The sequence below is a fragment of the Piliocolobus tephrosceles genome, chromosome 10 (genome assembly GCF_002776525.5).
Source record: "Piliocolobus tephrosceles isolate RC106 chromosome 10, ASM277652v3, whole genome shotgun sequence".
Classification (NCBI taxonomy): Eukaryota; Metazoa; Chordata; class Mammalia; order Primates; family Cercopithecidae; genus Piliocolobus; species Piliocolobus tephrosceles.
In genome coordinates, this window is record NC_045443.1 from 9,551,197 (window position 1) to 9,575,102 (window position 23,906).

The 23,906-nt window shown below is 34.8% G+C and overlaps 1 protein-coding gene across 6 annotated transcripts; it reads right to left on the minus strand.

The window, feature by feature from the left end:
• Positions 1-3,401: 3,401 nt before the first annotated feature.
• Positions 3,402-21,857, minus strand: KLRF1 (killer cell lectin like receptor F1). 6 transcript variants are annotated; one of them, XM_023192393.3, is made up of 6 exons: positions 21,646-21,851; positions 16,874-16,972; positions 15,874-16,023; positions 9,995-10,134; positions 9,515-9,627; positions 6,977-7,556 (listed from the first exon to the last, which is right to left on the minus strand). In XM_023192393.3, exons 1-6 carry the CDS (start codon positions 21,728-21,730, stop codon positions 7,448-7,450), a joined length of 696 nt encoding a protein of 231 aa, XP_023048161.1. In that variant the 5' UTR covers positions 21,731-21,851; the 3' UTR covers positions 6,977-7,447. The 6 variants fall into 6 exon arrangements, 2 of the variants coding, with proteins under 2 accessions (XP_023048161.1, XP_023048162.1); XR_002726438.3 differs by lacking the exon at positions 9,995-10,134 and adding an exon at positions 15,548-15,698 and having other exon boundaries at positions 7,537-7,556; positions 21,646-21,853; XR_002726439.3 differs by lacking the exon at positions 9,995-10,134 and having other exon boundaries at positions 3,402-7,556; positions 21,646-21,852.
• Positions 21,858-23,906: the final 2,049 nt, after the last annotated feature.

The window sequence follows — 23,906 nt, forward strand, 5'->3', positions numbered from 1 at the left end:
GTTAAAAAATAATTATTTTTTATTATTTTTTAATTTTTTATTATTTTACTTTTTATTATTTCCAGTTTTATTTCATGTGATCTCAGAAAATACTTCATAAAATTTTGAGTTTTAAATATTTTTTGAGATTTGTTTTGCAGCCTAACATATGTTCCATCCCAAAGAATGCTTTATGTGCTGATGAGAAGAATATGTCTTCCGCAACTGTTGAGTAAAATGTTCTGTAAATATCTGTTAGGTCCATTTGGTCTAAAGTATTCTTTAAATCCAATGTTTCTTTGCTAATTTTTTGACTAGATAATCTGTCCAATGCTAAGAATAGGGTACTGAAGTTCCAATTGTTTTTGTATTGGCATCTATCTCTCCCATTAGATCTAATATTTGCTTTATGTATTTGAGGACTCCATGTTCAGTATATATATATATATATATATATTTTTTTTTTTTTTAATGAAGTCTCCATCTGTTGCCCAGGCTGGTGTGCAGTGACGCGATCTCAGCTCACTGCAACCTCCATCTCCCAGGTTCAAGTGATTCTCCTGCCTCAGCCTCCTAAGTAACTGGAATTACAGGCATGCTGTAATTCTGGCTATTTTCTTTTTCTGTTTCTTTTTTTTTTTTAGTATTTCTAGTAGAATCAGGGTTTCACCATGTTGACCAGGCTGGTCTCGAACTCCTAACCTCAAGTGATCCACCTGCCTCAGCCTCCCAAAGTGCTGAGATTACAGGAGTGAGCCACTGAACTTGGCCCTATATTTGTATTTGTTTTGATCCCTTTATTATTATATAGGAATCTTCTTTGTCTCTTTTTACTTTTTTTCACTAAAAGTTTGTTTTCATCTGATGCAAATAAAGCAATTCCTTCTCACTTTTGGTTTTCATTTGCATAGATTCTTTTTTACCATGCTTTTACTGTTAGTCTATATGTGTCTTTATAAATGAGGTAAATTTCTTATAAGCAGCCTACAGTTAGGTCATTTTACAAATCCATACAGCCAGTTTATATATTCTAAGTGGAAAGGTTTGTCTGTTTACATTCAAGGTTATTATTGATACGTGAGGAGTTATTCCTTTCATTTTGTTAATTGTTTTCTGGTTGTTTTGTATGTCATTTGTTTCTTTTATTCTCTCTTCTTATTTATCATTGTGGATTGGTGGTTTTCTTTCTCATTATGTCTTTGCAATGCCAGAGAATTTTATAATGTTGTGTGTTTTCTTGGTGGTAACTGATTTGTTTTTCTAAGACCACCAGAGTGGGCACAAAAGAACCAGCGAGCAGGCAAGGCTAAAAGCAAAACTGCAAATTTATTCTTTGGTCATCTAGCTTCAGGGACCGGAGCTGGGCGGGGGGGGGGGGGGGGGGGTTTCCTAATACAGTCCGGACAAGAGTGGGGGCTGAGAAAGCCCGCCCCCGGCGCATCTGCTGGGAGCGACTTTTCTAGGAGTGGAAGGGCAATAGGCGGAGCACGGGCATGTCGGGGGAGGGGGGGGGCGCTCCGCAGGTGCCACCAGGTAAATCTTGGTCTCTTCCGATTGACATCACCTGGTGCATGCCTGATTAATCTGCACCTTCCCGGGCGTCAGCTGCATTCTCGCACACACGGGAAGAGTTGGTGGTGAAGAAGAACCCGGAAGTGCACCATCCTGCCTCCGTTCGTCCAAACAGTAACTATCATCCTTTTGCTTCTTGCTGTGAGACCTCCTTAAGCATATTTTGTAGTGCTAGTCTAGAGATGAGGATTTTCCAACAGTTTTGCTTGTCTGGAAAAAAGTTATTTCTACTTAATTTACAAAGAACTTTGTTCAATAAAATATTCTTCACGGCGGTTTTCTTTCTCTTAGCACTTTGAGTATATCATTCCACTCTCTCTTGATCAGTACGGTTTCTGCTTCTGCTGAGAATTCTGCTGTAGTCTGATGGGGGTTCCCTTATAAGTAACTAGCTGCTTTTCTCTTGCTGTTTTTAGAATTCCCTTTATCTTTGACTTTTCAGAGTTGATTATAATATGCCATGGGGAACATATTTTCAAGCTGTATCTTTGGGGGTGTCTTTGAAGTTCCTGTACCTCACTATCTAAATCTTTTGCTAGACTAAGTAAATTTTAAGTTCTTATTTTGTTAAATAACTTTTCTATTTATTTGGTATTCTCTTCACCTTCTGGCACACCAAAAATTTAAATATTCAGTCACTTAATGGTGCCCCATATGTCATATAGGCTTTGTTCATTATTTTTTATTTTTTTGCCTTGTTCTATGTCCTAACTGGGCTATTTATTTCAAAAGACTTATCTTAAAGTCGTCAAATTCTTTTGTTCTGCTTTATCTAGTTTATTGTTGAATTCTGGATTTTTTTTTTTTTTTTTTTGTCATTCAGTGAGTTATTCAGTTCCAGGATTTATGCTTGGTTCTTTTTCATGAAATTCTCTTTGGTGAATTTCTCATTTATATCCTGAATTTGTTTTTATTTATTTATATTTTAAAATCTATATTATCTTGTGTCTAACTGCACTACTTTAATATCATTATTGTGAATCCTTTTTCTGGCAATCATAAATTTCTTTTTCAGTTGTATCTGTTGCTGGAGAATTATCGTGTTTCTTTGGAGGTTTCACATTTCCTTGTTTGTTCACGTTTCTTGTGCTCTTATATTAATATTTGTGTATCTGATGTAACAATAGCTCCTTCCAATATTTTGGTCTGGCTTTTGTAGGTGAAGAATTTTTTGAAGGTGTATTTATGGTGTCGGTTAGGTAGGGCACTTTGGCTTTGATTCTGAGTGCATGCAGTGCTGTAGTCTCCATGTGATTTCTTTGTTGTAAGCAGCATCTAAAGTGTCTGTGGTTTCTGCATTGACTTAGGGTGTGATTGTTAGTGGAGGCTGTGGTGAGGTTTTTCTGGGGACAAGGATGCCAGGTGGGCCAGTCCTCAGACCCCAGTGGTGGCAGCAGTGGGCCAATCATGCCTGCCTTTGGGTCCCAGGTCAGCATCTGGTGTTACCCAGATGAATTGGGCCAATTTTTAGTCCTCCAGCTGGTTTTGTTGAATTACTGAAGTGGCAGCTGTGGGCCAGGTGGGTGGGCAAGTCTTTGATCCTTAGGCAGTGTGCATGGCATGGGCAATTATGAGATTATTCCAGCAGTGGTGGAATAATCCTCTGGCCTCCAAGTGGCCTTTGTTGGGTTATAAATGGCTGCAAAAGGCTGGGCGCGATGGCTTACACCTGTAATCCCAGCACTTTGGGAGTCTGAGGCAGGCAGATCACCTGAGATCGGGCGTTTGAGACCAGCCTGACCAACATGGAGAAACCCCCTCTCTACTAAAAATATAAAATTAGCCAGACTTGGTGGCACATGCCTGAAATCCCAGCTACTCAGGAAGCTGAGGCAGCAGAACTGCTTGAACCCAGGAGGCAGAGGTTGCAGTGACCCGAGATCAAATCATTGCACTCCAGCCTGGGCAACAAGGGCCAAACTCTGTCTCAAAAAAATAATAATAATAATTAAAAAATAAATGGCTGCAATAAGCTGGTGGGCGATTCCCCAGGACCCCAAGAAGTACATGTGAGTGGGTGCCAGCTATGGTGGTAGTGGCAGGCTGGGCAGTTCCATCCTCGGGCTGCCAGAGGAGTGTACAGGAACCAAGAATGAATGATGACCAGGTTGTAATGATTCACAGGCCCCTGAATGGTATGCTCAGGCACTGAGCAGGGCAATGCCAGGCCAGGCAGCCCATTCCTCAGGCCTCCTGTTGCTGTGCATGGGTACAGGCTATTGTTAGTAGGGACAAGGTTATTCCCAGGTCCCTGGCTAAGTACTTGATTGATGGCAACAGTGGCAGAGGTTGGAGGAGGAACTTTGCCCTCAGGGCACATATAAGTGCATTTCAGCCCTATTGCTGGGGGGTTCAGGGTTGCTGTCAGTGGTAGCAGCTGGAGACAAGAGGCTGAGTAATGTACATTTCAGATCCCTCGTAGTGGAAGCAACAAGAGCAGGAATGGGGAGATCCAGTCTTCAGGGCAAATGCGAATGTGCAGCAGCCCTGTTGCTTAGCAGGACAGGGTGAGTGTTATGGCAGTAACCCTAGCCAGGAGAGAATCAGGCTCTGGTGAGATGCATTTTGGCTCTCTTTGTCTTAGGGCAGCCACCCCAGTGCACTGTGCCAGCAATTCCTTGGTGTGTAGGACACTGTGTGCTAGAGTGTTGAGGACCTGCTGTGCTGCAGGGCACCCAGTGTTGTGCCACTGCAGCCCTTCAGCTGGATGTAGGGAGGGAGTGTCAGTGGGGTTTCAGGGATGTGGAGATTGAGGGGCTGTTAGGCCCATGGGTGAGATGCAGTCTGGTGGAGTTGAGCTCTCATAATTATGCTATACTGCAGCTGCTTAGGTCTCTGTTAATACGCGGGACCTAGACTGGATTCTGTCTCTGGAGCAATATCTGAAGCTCCAGAGAGCTCTCTATATTAGTCTCAGGGTCGGCAACCATCACTGGTTTCTCCCATGGCAAAGATTCCAGGAGTCTAATATTGGGAACGTGGATACTGGGGATCTCTCACTTACTCCTTCTCTGCACTGGAGAGTCTCTCTGGTTTCCCAGCCAATCTTGGCCGGGAAGACTGCCTCTTCTTCATTACCTTAGGTGTTTCCCATCAATTTGCTATTGAACTACAGTGTTCTCTCTTAGATGCTCTCTTCAAAGTGTGATTATCTGTTTGATATTTTGCTTCTTTGTGGAGCTGGCGGGTGCCAGATACCTGTACTCAGCCATCTTGAAGCCCCACTCTCTGATCAAGTGTTTTGAGCCTTTTAACATCTTTAATAAGCTTCCTCAAAATGGAATCATAAATTAAATCTTTTTCACCTAAAATCACGTTTGGGATTCTCCAGGTGGGTCTCTGAAAAGCCTTAAAAGATAACTCTCATCTTGTAGAAATGTTAAATAATTATGCTTATTAGATAAATCATATAGAAAACATTATCAAACAATAAGTAATACTAGATCATCTTTTAGTGACATTTATAAATATATTATTGTTATAAATATTTTTCAAAAATTATGTAAATTCATGAATACCTAATATTCTAGCAGTCATAATTCTGGCTGTTATTTTTAAATGCCATCTATAATACAAGGAACTTAATTTTCTTGTCAATTATAAACTTTCCTCAGGTTTTTAACCATGACTATTCTAATTGTTTTCTTCTACAGTTTTAAATTCTTCTCTAAAAACATTCATAACCAGATTCATTAAAGACCCCAACAAGTACTCATAGATACAGGTTTCTGATACATTTAAGATTAATAGACTAAATAAAAATGTCCAAAACTCTAATAAAATAAATAGTAGATTTATAAAATTACTAATGAAGATCAAGCAGAAATAAAATTGATTACATAAAATTAAATAACTGATAATGTTTTTATGACGTTTATTTAAAACGTTGTTGGTCCTTTACTCAAACGTTTTGTCTTTCAGGTATAAAGACATTTTCTCTCTTGAGCGATCTATAATTTGTGGTAATTTGATAAAATATACTTTTGTGAAAAAAGATAAAACCATTTGGTATTTTTCCTCCTTGATTCTTTCAAAATTTCGAATGTACTTTTTAGTATTCTTATGACAATATGGTTATTTACTTAAAGTTATTTCCATAAGTCCAATAAAATTCTGCTCTCTCTTAATAGCAGAATACAATTTAAAAAACATTGGTTACATTACTAAGGCTTTGACTAAAATGTCACATTTAACAATATACATAACATGCTTAACTTTGAAGGTTCACAGCCTTACAATGAGTCAATAAAAACTGTTACTTCCTAGAACTTCCGAAGACCTTAATACTATAGATAAAATCTAAAGTTTGTCTTGGTTTGGCTTTCCAGCCTCAAGAGGCTTTAAAATCTGGTATTTCTGTATAATGAATGTAGAAAAGAAGTTAAGTTTCTGGGGAAAAAAAGCTAGAATACACCTGTTATTAGATCATAACTCTGTACATTATTTCTGAGTTCTTGTTATCCGGAGGGCTAGCATTAGGAGAAATAACTAATGTAGATGACAGGTTGATGGGTGCAGCAAACCACCATGGCACGTGTAACAAACCTGCACATTCTGCACATGTACCCCAGAACTGAAAGTATTAAAAAAAAGAAGAATTTAGCCCCAAGCTGAAGGGGATATTAAGTCCATCTCAGTCACTTCCCCAAAATATGCATTAATTACAACGAGAAAATAATAACTTTACAGTGAATTCAAGCAGAAATTACAACAATCATGTGAATGAAATAAATATAATCAATAATGGAACAAATAAAACTGTGTACCACCTGAAAGGATTCAGAGACCAAGCCTCACTACATCACTTCTATGCCATTTCTGCCAAGAAGATAAAACTTGAACCTAACCATGAGAAACAATCAGAATATTTCAGTTGAAGAACATTTTACGAAATAATCAACGTGTAGTATTCAAAAGTGTCAAGGTCATGAATGTCAAGGAAGACTCATGCACTCTTCCATATTGAAGGAGGCTAAAGAGATAATAGTCATCAGATGTAGAGATTGATTCTGAGCTGGATGCTTTTACTCTAAAAACATTATTTTGACAAATAGCAAACCTTGAAAGAAATTTGGGAATTAGATGATAGCTCTATGTTAGTGTAAGTTTGCTGATTTTCATAATTTTATTGTGGTTATGTAGGAGAAAGCCCCTTTTTTGGAAGAAAATACACAAAAAGTATCCAATAACAAATGAAATGTTATAATAAAATGCATCAATTTGGCAAGTAATTCTCAAGAGGTTCAAGAAAAGCAGTATGTTCTTTTTCTGCACCTAATATCTTCTTATAAGTTTGAAAGCTTCCAAATTTGGAAACAAAAGTGCAAAACATAAAAATTGTACAAAATATAAAACAGCACATTTAACACTTTTACCTAGAAATTCTACTTTTAGGGCTTGTATCATAGAAATAAAGGTGTTCCTATTTAAGAAAACATTCAGGATGTTTATTGTAGCTGAGTGCAGAGTATCAAAAGCCTGGAAATAAACTTAATTCTCTTTGATAAAAGGGTAAAAAATGTATAAATCCACATTGTATTTCAACCCTTAGAAATAAGAAATTTTGCTTAGGACATTATTAAGAATTTAAAACGCAAGATACAGAAAAGCAGGCATAATTTGATCACATTTGGCATAAAATAAACAATGAATAAAAATCCTGGATATGATCACATGAAGTCACATTGGTTTATACTATCGGGTAAAAATTTTGAAGGGTACATTTTAGTTTGTTAACGGGTTACTCTGAGGCTAGACCAGTGTCAATGACGGAGGGAGAAGAGAGATTTTGGCATTTAATTGCACTTTAAAATCTTACACCTGGAGATTAATATTAGAAACCAATAGGCCAAATATAGTGATCACTGACTATTTCACTGTGAACTTTGTCAAACTCTTAATACTGACAAATCCATTTGAAAACACTGCTGCAGGTTTCAGAGTAAATTTTGTTTTCCTTAATGGCAGCACAGCTGTTTTCTTTAGCTGGTCCTTTTATGAAGAATCTGGAGAAGAGAGAATGAATACTTTGTTAAGCACTGTTGCTGAACACATCCATTTGTGCCTTCTGCTAATATCCTCTTTTAAATAAAAAAGTAATTCAAAATTTCAAAGCATTTTTACATACTTGAGTTGACTAACGATTACAATAACTCTGTGACTTAGCCTTGTTAGCTGTGGTTGATCAAGAGTTGCCAGAGAGTCTGCAACTAACAGAGATAAGAATAAATTTCCCTCCACATTCCCATTCTAGCATTCCTTCTCTTGCCCCATGTAGTTCCGTTACATTAAAAATAAGATTAACTCCATTTGGACAGCTCACTTAACCTCTCTTTCCTTCTTATATCTAATTGTATAAGGATGGTAATAATGCTTCATGATATTGTTTAGCATATATATGAATTGATGTTTGTAAAGAACTCAATACACAAAACGACCTATGTATGACCTAAATAATAAATTCCATACTTATTGCATTATTTACTTATAATGTAACAGATTAAAAATATTAACAAATTTATATATAAAATAATGTAGTGTTAGTGATACATTCTGATAAATTTGACCTGTGGAAAAAGTTCAAGAAAGAATCTTGGAAAAGGTGCACGTGATCTTCAACGCTTCCAAATTGATAAGGGCAAGTAAGTACTGAATTTTCATATTAAAAAATACACTTTGTCCAAGCTTAGATTTAAATTTTGTATTGAATATATTATGGACAAAAATCTCCAAGCATGATCTAGAGTTAAAACTCAACCCTAAAGGGTAGTGTTGAATGGATGTGGCAAGAGGACAAAACAAAGTTTGGCAACTTCATGACGTTCAGTGACACAACTCTGCTCTCAGATGACACACATCCATAATTTTATCCTTCAATCCAAATAATGTTTTTATTCACCTTTTATATTGATTTGGTGCAGTCAGATAGAAAATATTTAATATTTAATGAAATAGAAATCAGGGGAAAATAATAGCACCATTAAGTTGGTTACTATAACGTACTATTTTTCTATCACTACCATGACAAATTACCACAAACTTAGTGGCCTAAAACAAGGTTAATTTGTTATCTTACACTTATGAGTATCAGAAGCCCAAGACTGCCCTACAGGACTAAGATCAAAATGTCTGCAGAGTCACCTTCTGGATGTACTAGGGAGGAATCCGAGGCCACTTGCGTGCCTTGGTTCACAGAGGTGCTTTCACATCATGTGAATCTCTGTGTTCCACTTCATATCTCCCAATATGACTCTAATTCTGCTTCCTCCCTCTTCTAAGGGATTTAATTGGGACCACCCAGATAATCCAGCATGACATTCCTATCTCCAGATTCCTCATTTAATCATACTTGCAAAGGTTCTTTTGCCATATAAAATAACATATTCCCAGCATTTTGGGATTAGAATGTGGACATCTTTGGGGACCATTATCATGCCTACTAACATAGGAATAGGATTTTGAATTTACCTGTTTTACTAATTATATTTTTAATTAAATATTTTATTATAATGCACACAAAAATATTGACAGAACTTTTAAAATCAATAATTCCATGCATTTGTTCAGACACTTTTGGATAATCTTGTTCTATGTTGTATATATTGTTTATATTTTAACATTGTGATAATCACATAACACAAAAAATGCACGTTGGTTTTATTTTATTACTGAAGATGGCTAAAGAAAGCATTGAGAACTTTCAAAACAGGAGACCGCATTGATGCAAGCTACTTTTCTATATAAAGTGTGAGAAATTTTAAAATCATAAACTACCTTTTTCAAATCCTTTTTCTTTAAAAATCAAGCCAAAATATCTATCATTACTCCTGTAAATACTAAATTAATTTTCATTCTTCTGAATTCTGTAGTACGAGTAACTATTTCAGAGTTGAATTTGGTGAACCTGGAGGAGACATATTCTACAACAGACAATAAATCAAATTGCCTTTTAAGAAAGACTCACATCTTTGGATCTAGTGGAGAACCATCCACCCAAGTCCATGTCATTTTCAATGAAGTAAAGTTAAGCCCCATCCATACGTAGTTTGATTGTCTTAGGTTTTTCTGTATAAAAGCCTAAATGTGGACAAGGAGGGACTAAATGAACAAAATATTTTAGCAATTCAGACACAGTGAAGATTTTACATTTTATTGCAAAAGAGCACTCTGCATGGGGATTCTTATGATAATCAATTCATATCTTACCTATACACACGTTATATCATATATATGTTACACACACATGCAATTGCAAGTTGAATATATGAATTTGGGCCAGATCCAGCGTGAGAAGTGAGGCACTTGCTTGGAATGCAAAATTTAAGACAGTGCCCAAAACTTCATAATCAAAGTAAATGATGATTTAATGCAAAGATGGAAAGATATTTAAGGAAAGCCATTTTCAACTGCAAAGATGCCATAACCCTGATACTAGACCAATTACCATTTCAAGTTCGTCCTGTATGATAAGTAGATGAGATTTTCTTTCCAAACAATACACATAACTGTCATTCCAACTTTTCATCTCATTAGAGAACCAATAACACTTCCCTTGGTATTTGAGCCATTCTGATTGGCATAGTACTACAGAGAAATGTAGAAAACAAAATGAAATTAAAGTACATATGCATCTCTGAAAATTGGCAGTAAGAACAATACTTATATATTGTATAAATAAGAGTTGAGCTACAATAAAATCACTCATAGCAAATTGTCCAGACATAAAAGATGGCCAAAACACAAATGATGGTCCTTGGAAATTAGGACAATTAATCTAATGAGATGAAGCAAAACCTAGACATAATGGGAATTTTGATGCCAAGATCTATTATATTGACAAAAATAGCATGAACAAAATAAAATAGCTATTTGAGAGATTAGATAAAATATAATTTGTGTCACTTAGAATTTATCCACACAAAGCTTTTTTTAAATTTTAAGTTCAGAGGTACACGTGCAGGTTTGTTACATAGGTAAATTTGTGTCATGGGGGTTTGATGTGTAGATTATTTCAACATTTGGGTAGCACCCAGTACCCATTAGTTATTTGTTCTGATCCTCTCCCTCCTCCCACCCTTCACATTCAGGTAGGCCCCAGTGTGTGTGTTTTTTCCCTCCATGTGTCCATATGTTCTCATCATTTAGCTCCCACTTATATGTGAGAACATGCGATGTTTGGCTTTCTGTTCCTGCATTAGTTTGCTAAGGATAATAGCCTCCAGCCCCATCCATGTCTCTGCAAAGAACATGATCTCTTTCTTTTTTATGGCTGCATAGTATTCCATGGTGTATATGTACATTTTCTTTATCCAGTGTACTACTGATGTGCATTTAGGTTGATTCCATGTTTTTCTATAGTGAATGGTGCTGCAATGAGCACACACATACATGTGTCTTTACAATAGAATGATTTACATTCCTTTGAGTATATACCCAGTAATGGGATTGCTGGGTTGAATTTGAATGGTATTTCTGTCTTTAGATCTTTGAGGAATTGCCACACAGTCTGAACAAATTTACACTTCCACCACCAGTGTATAAGCATTCTTTTTTCTCCACACCCTCACCAGCATGCTATTTTTTGACTTTCTAATAATAGCCATTCTGACTGATGTGAGTTAGTACCTCATCGTGGTTCACATCGCTGATCATTAGAGGAAATGCAAATAAAAACCACACAAAGTTTTCAAATCACTCTCCTTGTAGTTTTGTATGTGTATCCCCTTCTCCCTCTTAATATTAAATAATTAATTATTAAATGATTAAATTATGCCGAGAATAACACTGTATTTTCAACTTCTTTATTTTCAACCTCTTAATAACTACAATATTATGTAATTCTTTGATTTTCCTAAGTTAATATTAAGGAAAATTAAATTAAATGGAAAATATTGAGATTTTTGGCATAGTATTGAGAAAAAGTGAGATATATATAAAAATGTAAATAAAGGCCAATATAACTATTTAACTTATGACCCATTACAATCTCTCTCTTTTTATTTATTTTTTACCATGACTATTTTTCTTCACGTAACATAAAATTCACCATTTTGGCCATCTTAAAGTGCAAATGCAGTGGCTTTTAATATACCCACGATGTTGTACAACTGTCACTACTATCTCATTCTAGAGCATTTGCATTACATGTAAACACTAAGTAGTCACTACTCGTTTTCTACTCCCCCAGCCCTGGCAACCACTAGCCCGCTTTATGTCACTATGGGGTTGACTATGATTGACCCTTCATATAAATGGAATCATACAATATGTGGCCTTTTGCATCTGCTTTTTCATTCATTCAGCACCATGTTTTCAAGGCTTGTAAAAGTTGTAGCATGTATCAGTACTACATTCTATTTTATGGTTGTAAGAATATTTCATAACATGTATGTAGTGCATTTTGTTTGTCTCTTTATCAGCTGATGGACAGATATCTGAGCCGCTTCCATTCTTCGGCTATTATGGATATTGTTACTATGAACATTCCTGTACAAATTTTTATAAGGACATATGTCTTCCATTTTATTGGATATATGCCTAAAAGTTGAATGTCGGGTCATGTGATAATTTGAGGAACTGTCAAACTGTTTTCCGCAGTACTATAAAATTTTACATTTCTACCAGCAATATGTGAGCGATTTATCCACATCCTCACCAACATTTGCTCTTTTTGTGTGATTGTAGCCACCCTGGTGGGTGTGCAGTGGCTTTCCACCCTGGATTTGATTTCACATTTCCCTAATGAATTATCATATTAAACATCTTTGCAAGTGCTTATTGGCCTTTTTTATAGTGTTTTTTGGAGAAATGTCTATTCATGTCCTTTGCTTATTTTTAAATTGGGTTGTGTTTTTGAGTTATAAGTGTTCTTTATATGTTCTGAATATTATACCCCTATCTGACACATGATTTGCAAATATATCTTTCTCTTTTGGTGTGTTGTCTTTTCCATTTAACATGTTAGAAGGACATGAATTTTGGGAATTCAGAGGTAAAACTTTATGAAACGAATGTTTGCATACCCCAAAATTCATATGCTGAAATCCTACCTCCCAATATGATGGTATTAGGTGGTGGGCATTTGGGAGCTAAGAACAGATGAAGATCAGAATGGGATTAGTACTTGTAAGAGTCCTGAGATAACTTGAGTCATTCTGCTATCTGCCATGAGAGATTTCAATGAGAAGTTGGCAGTCTGCAACAGAGAAGAGGGCCCTCACCAGAACCCAACCATGCTGGCACTGTAATCTCAGAATTCCAGTCTTTAGAACTGTCAGAAATAAATATCTGTTGTTTATAAGCAACCTAGCTTATGGTAATTTGCTGTGACACCCCAAACTAAGTAAGACATATCCACATGACCTCATCTAAATCTAATTACTTCCTAAAGACCGCATCTCCAAATCCCATCACATCGGGGGTTAGAGTTTCAATATATGAATTAAGAGGAGGGTACAATTCAGTCCACAGCAACCAAGTAAATGTGAAGGCAAATTGTGATTGATTCTCCTGAAAAATTTTTACTAAATAGAACATGTTAGCTAAGTCTATTCCCAAACCATTTACCTATGTTTTGAAGGTCATTCATTAAAGCAATTATCCAATAAAGGTGCTCTAATAAAAGGAATAATTTTTCTTAACTCTGCAGTCTATAGTTAGCCTTCACTCTCTAGTAGTGGCTTTACACATACTAGAAGTTAACTTCCATACCAGGAAGTTAAAAGGCAACATGGTAAAGAATAGAATTCCTTTGACAAAGTCAGCTATAACAGACCACAATCCTGCAGTGCTTTGCCTTGCTTGGTATCTTGGAGTATTTACCACTCACACTGGTGGGGAAGATTAACTGTTTTCCACTATGTGGTGCCTGCCAATAGTGTAAAAGCTTTCCATGAGATCATGTGCTGACTGAGAAGGTCCATTTCAAGGATGAGCAAAGGAATAGTCTTGAGGGACAACCAGGATGAAAGCATCTTTCAGCAAAATGGGACCAATTTTAATATTTGAGCAGGGAATTGCCACTTTAATTTACCCTTCCTCAAAGCTATTCACCTCCCAGAAAAATCACTTGAATTTATGAGTGCTTCCTGGAATAAGAGGAATTAGGGCATTCAGGTCTAAAAGTCAGTCAGAGCCAGTCAAAGTTGTTTATTTTTTGGAGACTCAACCTCAATTAATTTGGTAAAAGAGTGAATATCTACTAGAAGAGGCCTACTTTCATGCCCACCATATCCCTATGTGGGAGCGGGATCCTGCTACTCATGGATACAGAAGGAGGTGCAGAAGGAAAGATTGCCTCCAGAAGCTAAGGACAAGCCTGACATTGTTGTCATCCATCCCTAGTAAGTATTGCAATTGTTTCATCATTCTACCAGAGATTATCCAACCTGGGACCCACCTGTCTTTTGGGGTCCAATATAAACTCTCTTTTTCTCAGGGCTCACCCTGGACCAGGGGCCCGACTGTAAGTTGTGTGTTTGGCCTAGCAAAGAGATGGCCTTGCTATCAGTGGTGATTTTGATTCAAGTCAGGTGAGGTGTTATTTGTAGAAGTAGCAGACAACAGTAACTGAGTTTATCTTTCATGAGTTTCCATGAAATCCAGAGCATCTGTGGACTCTTAAATTGTTTTAGCAGTAGATATCACTGCCAGTAAAGAAGACTTAGATATCTGCCATGAGGCTACCAAAGGATATTTGTAAAAATTAAGTTAAATGTGTTAGCTTTTGTCACATGAGGCAACGTATAATAGTTGGAACAAACAACAGGACTAACTGAAAAGCTTGAGAGGAAAAGCTGGGGGATGAGCTGTTTCAGGAATAAGGACTTTGAAAAGCTCCCACATAATCCTGAAAATCTGGAAGGCCAGGCACAAGCCCTGGGCTGGGTGCATGCTCAGAAATTACCTGAAAAGGTCCTAAGATCTCGCATCGGACTGACCTTTAAGCTCTGCACACACAAACATTGTGCATATCTATATTTACAGATATACATATGACTATCAATATTTATAGAGATACATATAAATATGTATGTTTCTATATTTACAGATATACACACACAATGGACTATTATTCACCCATAAAAAGGAATAAAATGTGGATGAACTTTAAAAACATTACGCTAAGAGAAAGAAACCCAAGGCCAAATATTGTGTGATTCGATTACATGAAAATCCAGAATAGGTAAATCCGTATAGACTGAAAGAAGATTTGTAGTTGTCAGAGGCTAAATGGGGGGAGAATGGAGAGTGATTTGCTTATTGGGTATGTAAGGGATTTATTTTTGGGAAAAGTTTTTCAACTAGATAAACATGGTAGTTGCACAATGTTTGAAGGTTCTAAACGTCATGAAATTGTTTACTTTTAAAGGTTCAAGTGTTTGAATTGTACCTCAGTTAAAAAAAGGAATAGGAAATAAATATATTATAGCTCAACATACAGTATTTATACCTACTTTAATTAATGTTTAATGACATGTATATGATTCCATGTTTACCTACCAAAGCCGCCTTAACTTTTCTAAGGTGTTATTGCAATGATACCCAACACAATGACAGACCTTAGAGAGAGGGAGACAATAAAATATGAGACAAAGCTACAATATCTCTATTGGTTTGGGACATATACCCGTGAAACAGACAGATAAGCCAAATGAAGAGAGTGTCAATCAGTAGAACATAAAATATGTGATATGAACTAGCAGATTAGAAAAAATCCTTTTATAATAATTATGCATTTATCTGGAAAGTCATAATATATCATCTCATACAATAAAATAAATGTCAGAATTATCAGTTAAGGATTTAAAAGTTCAACTTAAACATTTAAAAATAGAAGGTAATGTTATCAAAATTCTGTATGACTGGAATTTCTAAGCTTAAGAGTCTAAGCTTAAAATCATAACAAATAACTTTTAAAATATTGACTTTTATCCAGTCTGTCATTTCAGAAAAAGAAGAATAAATAAGTGACAAGCAAGAATGGCTATTTACATACCGCTTTTTAATAACAACTAACTTTCCGTATGTGTATGTATCAACTTGATTTTAAATTCCTGGAGGCAAGAGCCTATTTCTTATGTTGTTTTACAATTTTTCTCCCACTGCAACAAGTTTAAAGATATCTGCGCGACAGAGTGATATTCCGTCTCAAAAAAAAAGAAAAGAAAAAGAAAAAGAATCTAAATCAAGTTTTGAATGAAAAGTAGATTTATACCAAACCTTTACATGTTAGTTTAATCTATTGCATACCTGTTCAAAAATGCTCAACATTTAGAGAGCCTAAAAGTTAAAACAAGGATAAGTCAAAGCCTTGAGACATACCTGTCTGGTCTGCAGATCTCAAAACACAAAGGTCCTTATTACTTGTATTTCTTTTTGTGCCGTTATTCATTTTTAGGTCTCCAGTATCCTCATGCTCGGCGGTATTTGAATGACTTCCTTTTTGGCATTTTAGCAATACTCCCTGAGAAACTTGAATATTTTAAAGTTAGGTAAATATCTTCTCTGTGGAATGTCTCAGAGACACATTCATTGGGATGATTCTGATGATTGGAACAAGAAATAATTGAGGGGATCACTAGGATCTTTTTAAAATTTTCATGTCTACGGATGGAAAGAATTCAAAATCTTACACAATCAATTCATTTACACAACACACACTTGGTGAGAATTTATTCTATGCCAGGCATTCCTATGAACTGGTAATACAATAGTAAATGAAGTCAAGTTTCTGCTCTGGGAAGTATATAGGATCTTTTCATCCTTTCTTAATGTTTTGCTGCAACCTCCAATACTGTATTCATCACATTGTAACATAATTACTTAATACCTGCTTCTCCCACTAGAATATAACATTCCTCACCCTGACTATTCTTTTCTTAAAAGTTTTGGGGAATTTGTAATATTTGGAGTATTGTAGTTGTTCAGTGAATATTTGTTGGACAAAAGGAAAAGCAAACTAAATACAACCTTAGATAAAATGCATTAAAATGTTTAAGCAAAACAGTAAAATTGTATCTATTACCAGTATCTAAGAAACACAGAAAAATAGTTTCAAATACCACACATACACACACACGCTCTACACATACACTCCTTTCTCCGTGTTAGACTGTATGCCACTTGAGGACAAGATACTTACCTGATTTGATTGTATATTAAATATAGCACCGTGTAGTGTACTAATAGAGTTTTACATGCAGTAGCTTCTAATTCAATCTTGGTTAATGTCGTGAAGAATGAATGAATAATTATAAAAAGATTTACAAGAAACAAGTAAACATCTTTCATACTTTTATTTAATTAAGATCTTGTAACTTACCCAATAGGATCAGGGAGATCAAAGTCAAAGCCAGAATACCATTAATGGTTCCAGATATTCCCAGTAAGATTTTATACCAGTGCAACACCACTGAATAATCTGAGACATTAATCACATGAATTAGTTTAGAAAAGTATGTTTACAAGGAGTAATATAATATCAATTGTAATAATAGGATTGTATAATATATAAGGTTGGATTTCAAAGGATATTAGGCAAACAAAGGAATGCAGACTAAGTAAATAGAAAAATATATACATTTATTTAATAACGATAACACTCTGGATGGTCAGAAGCTATGTTACATGTCATATCAAATCCTAAGAATTTGCTAATATTTAACATTATTAACCTGTAGAAAGAATTTTACTCTATATACTGAATAATTTTCCAACCATTACAGAGACACATGCACTCACGCACATGCATTTACAGATAATACATGTATATCCACATAAACACCTTCTAATTCATCATTAATATAACATTTACAAGTCCTTTGAGCCTTTTTTATTTACTAAGGATGAATCAGAACTAAATATGGCTTTAGGTATCCTGCTATTCTAATCAAAAAAACCCTAAAATCCTTCGTAAGTCATGAATAATATTTCATCTTCTTATTACATGGTAAACTTTTAAGAACTGTTTCATTTTTCATATATTTACACTGTCAAGTTTAAAAATAAGCGTGCTTGTTCAATGATTATTATTCAAGAAACTGCTATCATTGGACAGACATTAGAGAGTCTCATCCAGAGGATTTAGGTCTTCTGGGCACTGACTTATGAAATTACATGAATAATTGTGTTATACTGAATAAGTGAATATCTATGCTTTGTGAAACACTTTGTCCTTATCAAAGATAATTTATGTAAATCTATCATAATAATTGATAAGAATCCTCTGTTGTAACTGAAATAATTCTTATTGTTCAGTCAATAAATCGAATTACTAATGCTGAAATTTATATTCTAAATACACTTTAAACCTGGATAAAATAGAGAAACTACATTTGAAGCTGTCAAGCCCTGTCAGAAAAGCATATGATGAACCCTATAGAATTATATATTACATAAGTAGTTTGCAGGTTTTCTTTTATTATAACATTGTCAAAGATACTAAAATAATTTTATCAGAATTCATTTAATGCATACGACACATTTCTCAGATTGTTTTGCAATTTTTGATATGTTAATATTGATAGGCAATAAATTCCAAGAAATCAAGCACAGTGTATTAAAAATGTCATATATTTATTTTAAAACTTAAAAAATAATTATCAGAAAACATTAGGAAAAAAAAAGTTGTGGAAGGCAGTTGAAATTCAACGCAGACTCAATTATTTCTCCCAAGCACTTCAGGTTGCAGTGAGCTGAGATTGCGCCACTGCACTCCAGCCTGGGCGACAAAGTGAGACTGTGTCTCAAAAAATAATAATAATAAAATAAAAATAAAAGTAAAAAAATTTTTTAAAAGATGCTGAATAATGGAGAAAGTAACACTTTCATTATCCTATATTTTCTCCTGTAAGGAAGTGGTTTAATTTAACTTATAATGGTGAAAACACAAGCCTTTTTACCACTCAAAACCAGAAATAATAAAATAAGAAACCAAAATCAGTCTTGTGAATGTCTATACAAAAATGTTAAATACATTATCAGCAACCAAAATATAACCGTTTGGTTTATTCTAGGAATGTAAAGATTATTCAATAGTAGAAAATCCATGTTAATATTATATTAATAAAGTTAGGGAAAAATCTATCATCATCTCAATAGATGTAAAAAATGAAATTGATAAAATCTTATACCTTTATGTTAAAAACCAGAAATTAATGGATACTTGTTCAACATAATACTTTTATGTCTAATGAAACTAACATCTTATTGAATTGAGAAAACTGAAAGAAACTTTTCTGCTTAAGTCCGGAAAACGAAAGATATCTTAAATCTCCACTACTTTTTAATATGAAGAGGTAATATATAATGCAATGAAGAAAAAATATTCTAATTACAGGTAGAAATTTTAGAAAAAGAAGGTAAAATTATTTGAAGGTAATGTGAGTACAATCAATTGAAAAAATACCATAATTCCAGGAACAAAAAATAGTAGCTGCATTTATAAAAATAACATTCTAAAATCAGTGCCCTGTATAATCCAGTAACCACTGTGAAAACATAGATGAAAGAAACTCATTCCTCATGGATAGTTAACCAAAAAAACAAACAAACAAAAAGAAAACTAGACAGAAAATCGACAAGTGCCCCAACCCAATACAAACAAAACAAAACTAAACTAACTGAAAACTGAATAATATTAATTTGATCATGTTCTTGGAAAAGAAAACTATGTGTCATAAATATAAATTCTCCCTAAGTTGAATGACAAACTAGGAAGTAATTTAGATGTAAAAGCTACATTGGGTTGTTTTATTTTTTGTTGTTTGTGGTGAGTGAGCCTGAATAATTTTTTATAAAGTTATTTGGAAGAACAGAAGAGTGAGAATAGCTAAGTAAACACCGAAAATATAGAAATACAAAATGGTACAATTTTATGAAGGGTGCTGGATTTATTCAAGGTGGATTTCTCTGAAAGTCATTTTTTAAATTTTTTAACTTTGTATTTATTGATTTGAGACAGGGTCTCACTCTGTTGCTCAGGTTGGAGTGCAGTGTGGCACTTTTATAGCTCATTGTAACCTTGAGCTCCTGGACTCAGAGATCCTCCCGCTGAGCACCCTGTGTAGCTAGGACTACGGGCATGTGCCACCATGACTGACTAATTCTTTTATCTCTATTATTTGTAGAGACGGGAGTCTCCATTTGTTGCCCGGGCAGGTCTTGAACTCCTGGTTTCAAGTGATCATCCTGCCTCGGCCTTCCAAAGTGCTGGGATTCATGGCATGAGCTGCCACACTTGGCCCTTTATTATATGTTTGACTGAAAATATGTAAATGTTTTACATTACTATAAAATAAGTTAAACAACAATGAAAAAAATCCATAAAAAATGAAGAAAAGGAATCTAACTAGGTATTGCTAGTGTCTTCACTATAGAGAGAGGAATGACTTAAAATGATTTTAAAACATTTAATGGTGCATGCTCAATGGAATGTATCTTAAGGATTTTTAAACCTGCAAAACATTTTAATCTGTTTTAACTAACTAACTTAGTATAATATTATTTCTATAGTGATTCTGAAACTACTATATATGCATAGTGGGATAAAGCAGCTATGTAATTTCTTACTGTCCCTGGCAACAAAGATTTTTCAATATATGAGAAAAGATTTACAAATATGCCATCACAAAATTAAGTTATATGAATGAACATCATAACTCCAAGGCTCAAATTGTCACTCTAATTCACATAAGATATGTCTTACCTCAAGCTTTAATAAATATTAGCTAAAGGGACAAGACATAAATATTAGTATGTGTCACTTAAATATCTGGGAGCTGAAAATCTGCCCATTTTTGCCTCAGAAAGACATTTATGAACAGAATGTGGAAAAAAGTCTGCAGAGAAGTCACTACATTTTGTAGTCTTTCAAGTTTAATATCTCTAGTTTCCAAAAATGAAATAAAAACGGAGCATAGACAGTGAAGACTTGAAAATATGGGAATCTGTAAAAATTGACATGAAAGAAGCAATAAATTTTTTACACATAGCAGGTGTGTAACTCTAAGATGAATCAGTGATGGATGATACTTGCGAAAGGAGTCAAGAGATAAGTAACATCTTCATGGGTGAAGTTATTAAAAGAGAAATGTTTAGAAAGCAATAGAACAGAACAGACAGTCTCTATAACTGCGGTTATTTGTGTCTTTAATTTCTGCTTATCTCTTTTGCCATATCACATTCAGGTGGCATGATGGAATTGCACTATGTATGGAGGGTATGCTTGAAGTAGTAAATTATGTTGATTGCTGGTGCATAAACTTTATTTTGAGTCAACCTGGTGAAGAGCATATTTTAAAGTTTTAGAGAAGTTGAATTAAAAATTAGTATTAAAGGCCAGGCGTGTTGGCTCACGCCTGTAATCCCAACACTTTGGAAGACTAAGGCGGGTGGATCACCTGAGCTCAGGAGTTCAAGACCAGCCTGGCCAACATGGTAAAACCCTGTCTCTACTAAAAATAAAAAAAATTAGCCAGATGTGGTGGTGGGCACCTGTAATCTCAGCTACTCAGAAGGCCGAGCCAGGAGAATCTCTTGAACCTGGGAGGCAGAGATTGCAGTGAGCCGAGATCGTGCCATTGCACTCCAGCCTGAGCAACAATAGTGAAACCCCGTCTCAAAAAAAAAAAGCATTAAAACACCATATTCTATGAATGATAAGGAGGTGAATGGCACCAAATATTCACTAATTTGAAATATTAATCTTAATTAAGTGTGCATATTTCCTCAGAGAATGTCCTTAAGAAATTACATTAGACAAAATATTATAAGTAAGCGTTAGCTCCACATTGATAAATGGGAGAGAGAGAGAGAGAGAGAGAGAATATCTTATGGGAAATTTGTAAGATTAAATGAAGGAACATAGATAAAACACTCTGTATAGTGCCTGCAACTGGTGTTTCTTAAATGGTAAGAGTGGTTGTTATTTTTAAATCATTATTAGTATTGAAAGAGAGAGAAGGGAAGAAAGATACAGAGATAGAGAAAGAAAAGCACCCAAATAATGAAACAGTCCAATAACACAATAGAAGAGAATGTGGAAAACTACTATGTTAACTCACACCAATTGAAAAACGAAATTAAATTCTATACCTTTAAATGTAAGTTGAGCTGTTTGGGTAGAACTCCTTTTCTTTGACTGTACATTCAATGTCATGTATCTTTCTTCATCTTGCATCTTCAGTGTGAGTGAATGTGTGTATATACAAGTATGGTTTGTTTTACTAGGTATAACATGAAATGAGGAAAGAATAATAAACCTGCTGCTAATCAGAGATGCTCCTCAAATCGTCCTTTCACAGTACATACGAGGGTTCACAGTTTCATTTATTTGTGAAAACCTCAGAGGAAATGTTGTCTTTTTAAAAGTTGCTTTTCCATGACGTAGATAACACATAATTTCTCAACTGTCCACCACATATTGAATTGAATATTCTTTTGAGTGCTTTATAAATTTCTATTAATTTACCTTAAAGTCAAGGGACTAGAAATGATACCCCTTTTTGAGGTGAAGTAAATGATACATGGCTGCCTTTTGTTAGAGCCTAAATATTTACATCATTTGAATTACACTCCCTAACATATTGATATTTAATTTAATAATTTGCAATTGCCAAACAATTAAATTCTTTATCCTAAAACAACATCGTTTATAAATCATACTAATAATGTAACAATATAGTTTGTTTTTTTTAATGTTTAGGTTCAGGGTTACATGTGCAGGTTTGTTATATAGGTAATATCATGTCACAGGGGTTTGCTGTACAGATTATTTCATCACCCAGGCATTCAGACTGGTACTAAATAGTTACGTTTTTCTGATTCTGCCCCTCCTTCCACCCTCCACCCTCAAGTAGGCCCCAGTGTCTGTCGTTCTCCTCTATGTGTACATGTGTTCTCATCATTTAGATCCCAATTATAAATGAGGACATGTGGTATTTGGTTTTCTGTTCCCCCATTAGTTTGTTAAGGATAATAGCCTCTAGCTTCATCTATGTTCCTGCAATGGACATCGTCTCATTCTTTTTTATAGCTGCATAGTATTCCATGGTGTATGTGTATCACATTTTCTTTATCCAGTCTACCACTGATGGACATTTAAGTTGATTCCTTTGCTATTGTGAACAGTGCTGCCGTGAACAGATGCATGCATGTGTCTTCATGATAGAAAGATACATATTCCTTTGGGTATACATCCGGTAATGGGATTGCTGGATCAAATGGTATTTCTGGTTTTAGGTCTTTAAGGTATCACCATACTATCTTTCACAATGGTCGAACTAATTTACACTTGTGTCAACAGTGTATAAGTGATCCCTTTTCTCCACTACCTCGTCAGCATCTGTTATTTTTTGACTTTTTAGTAATAGCCATTCTGACTGGTATGAGATGATATATTATTGTAGTTTTAATTTGCATTTCTTTCATGATTAGTGCCTATCAGAGGATGGAGGGTGGGAAGAGGGAAAGGATCAGGAAAAATAACTAATGGGTACTAGGGTTAATACCTGAGTTGAGAAATAATCTTTACAGCAAACCCGCATTACACAAGTTTACCTATGTAACAACTTGCATGTGTACTTCTGAATTTAAAATAAAATTTTAAAAAACATAATATACCCTTTTAAATAAGATAAAATATTAATTCAAAGAGAAAATATTTGACAAATTATCAGAAATATATTTGTTGCTTAATGACAAAAGTAAAAGAATAATACATCTTTGTGTTATTTTCATTTACTTTTCCTTGCTAAATTGTGTTCTTTAATTTATAATTACAGTTTCTTTGGCCATTATTTGCCACTCCAAATGGATAAGAAGTAAATTAAGATTGATAAATAAAACAAGAAAAGTGTCTGTTCATGTCCGTTGCCCACTTTTTAATGGGGTTGTTTTTTGCTTGTTAATTGGTTTAAGTTTCCTACAGATTCTGGATATTAGACTTTTGTCAAATGCATGATCTGCAAAAATGTTCTCCCATTCTGTAGATTATCTGTTTACTCTGTTGATAGTTTTTCTTACTGTGCAAAAGCTCTTACATTTAATTATTATTTTTGTTTGTTTGTTTGTTTTGTTTTGTTTTACTTTTTTTGCATTTGCTTTTGGCATCTTTGTCATGAAATATTTGCCCATTCCTATGTCCAGGATGGTAATTCCTAGGTTATCTTCCAGGGATTTTTATATTTTGGGGTTGTAAATGTAAGTATTTTATCCATCTTGAATTGAGTTTTTTATATGGTATAAGGAAGGGGTCCACTTTCAGGCTTCAGCATGTGGCTAGCCAGTTATCTCAGCACCATTTATTAAAGAGGGAGTCCTTTTCCCATGGCTGATTTTTGTCAGCTTTGTTGAAG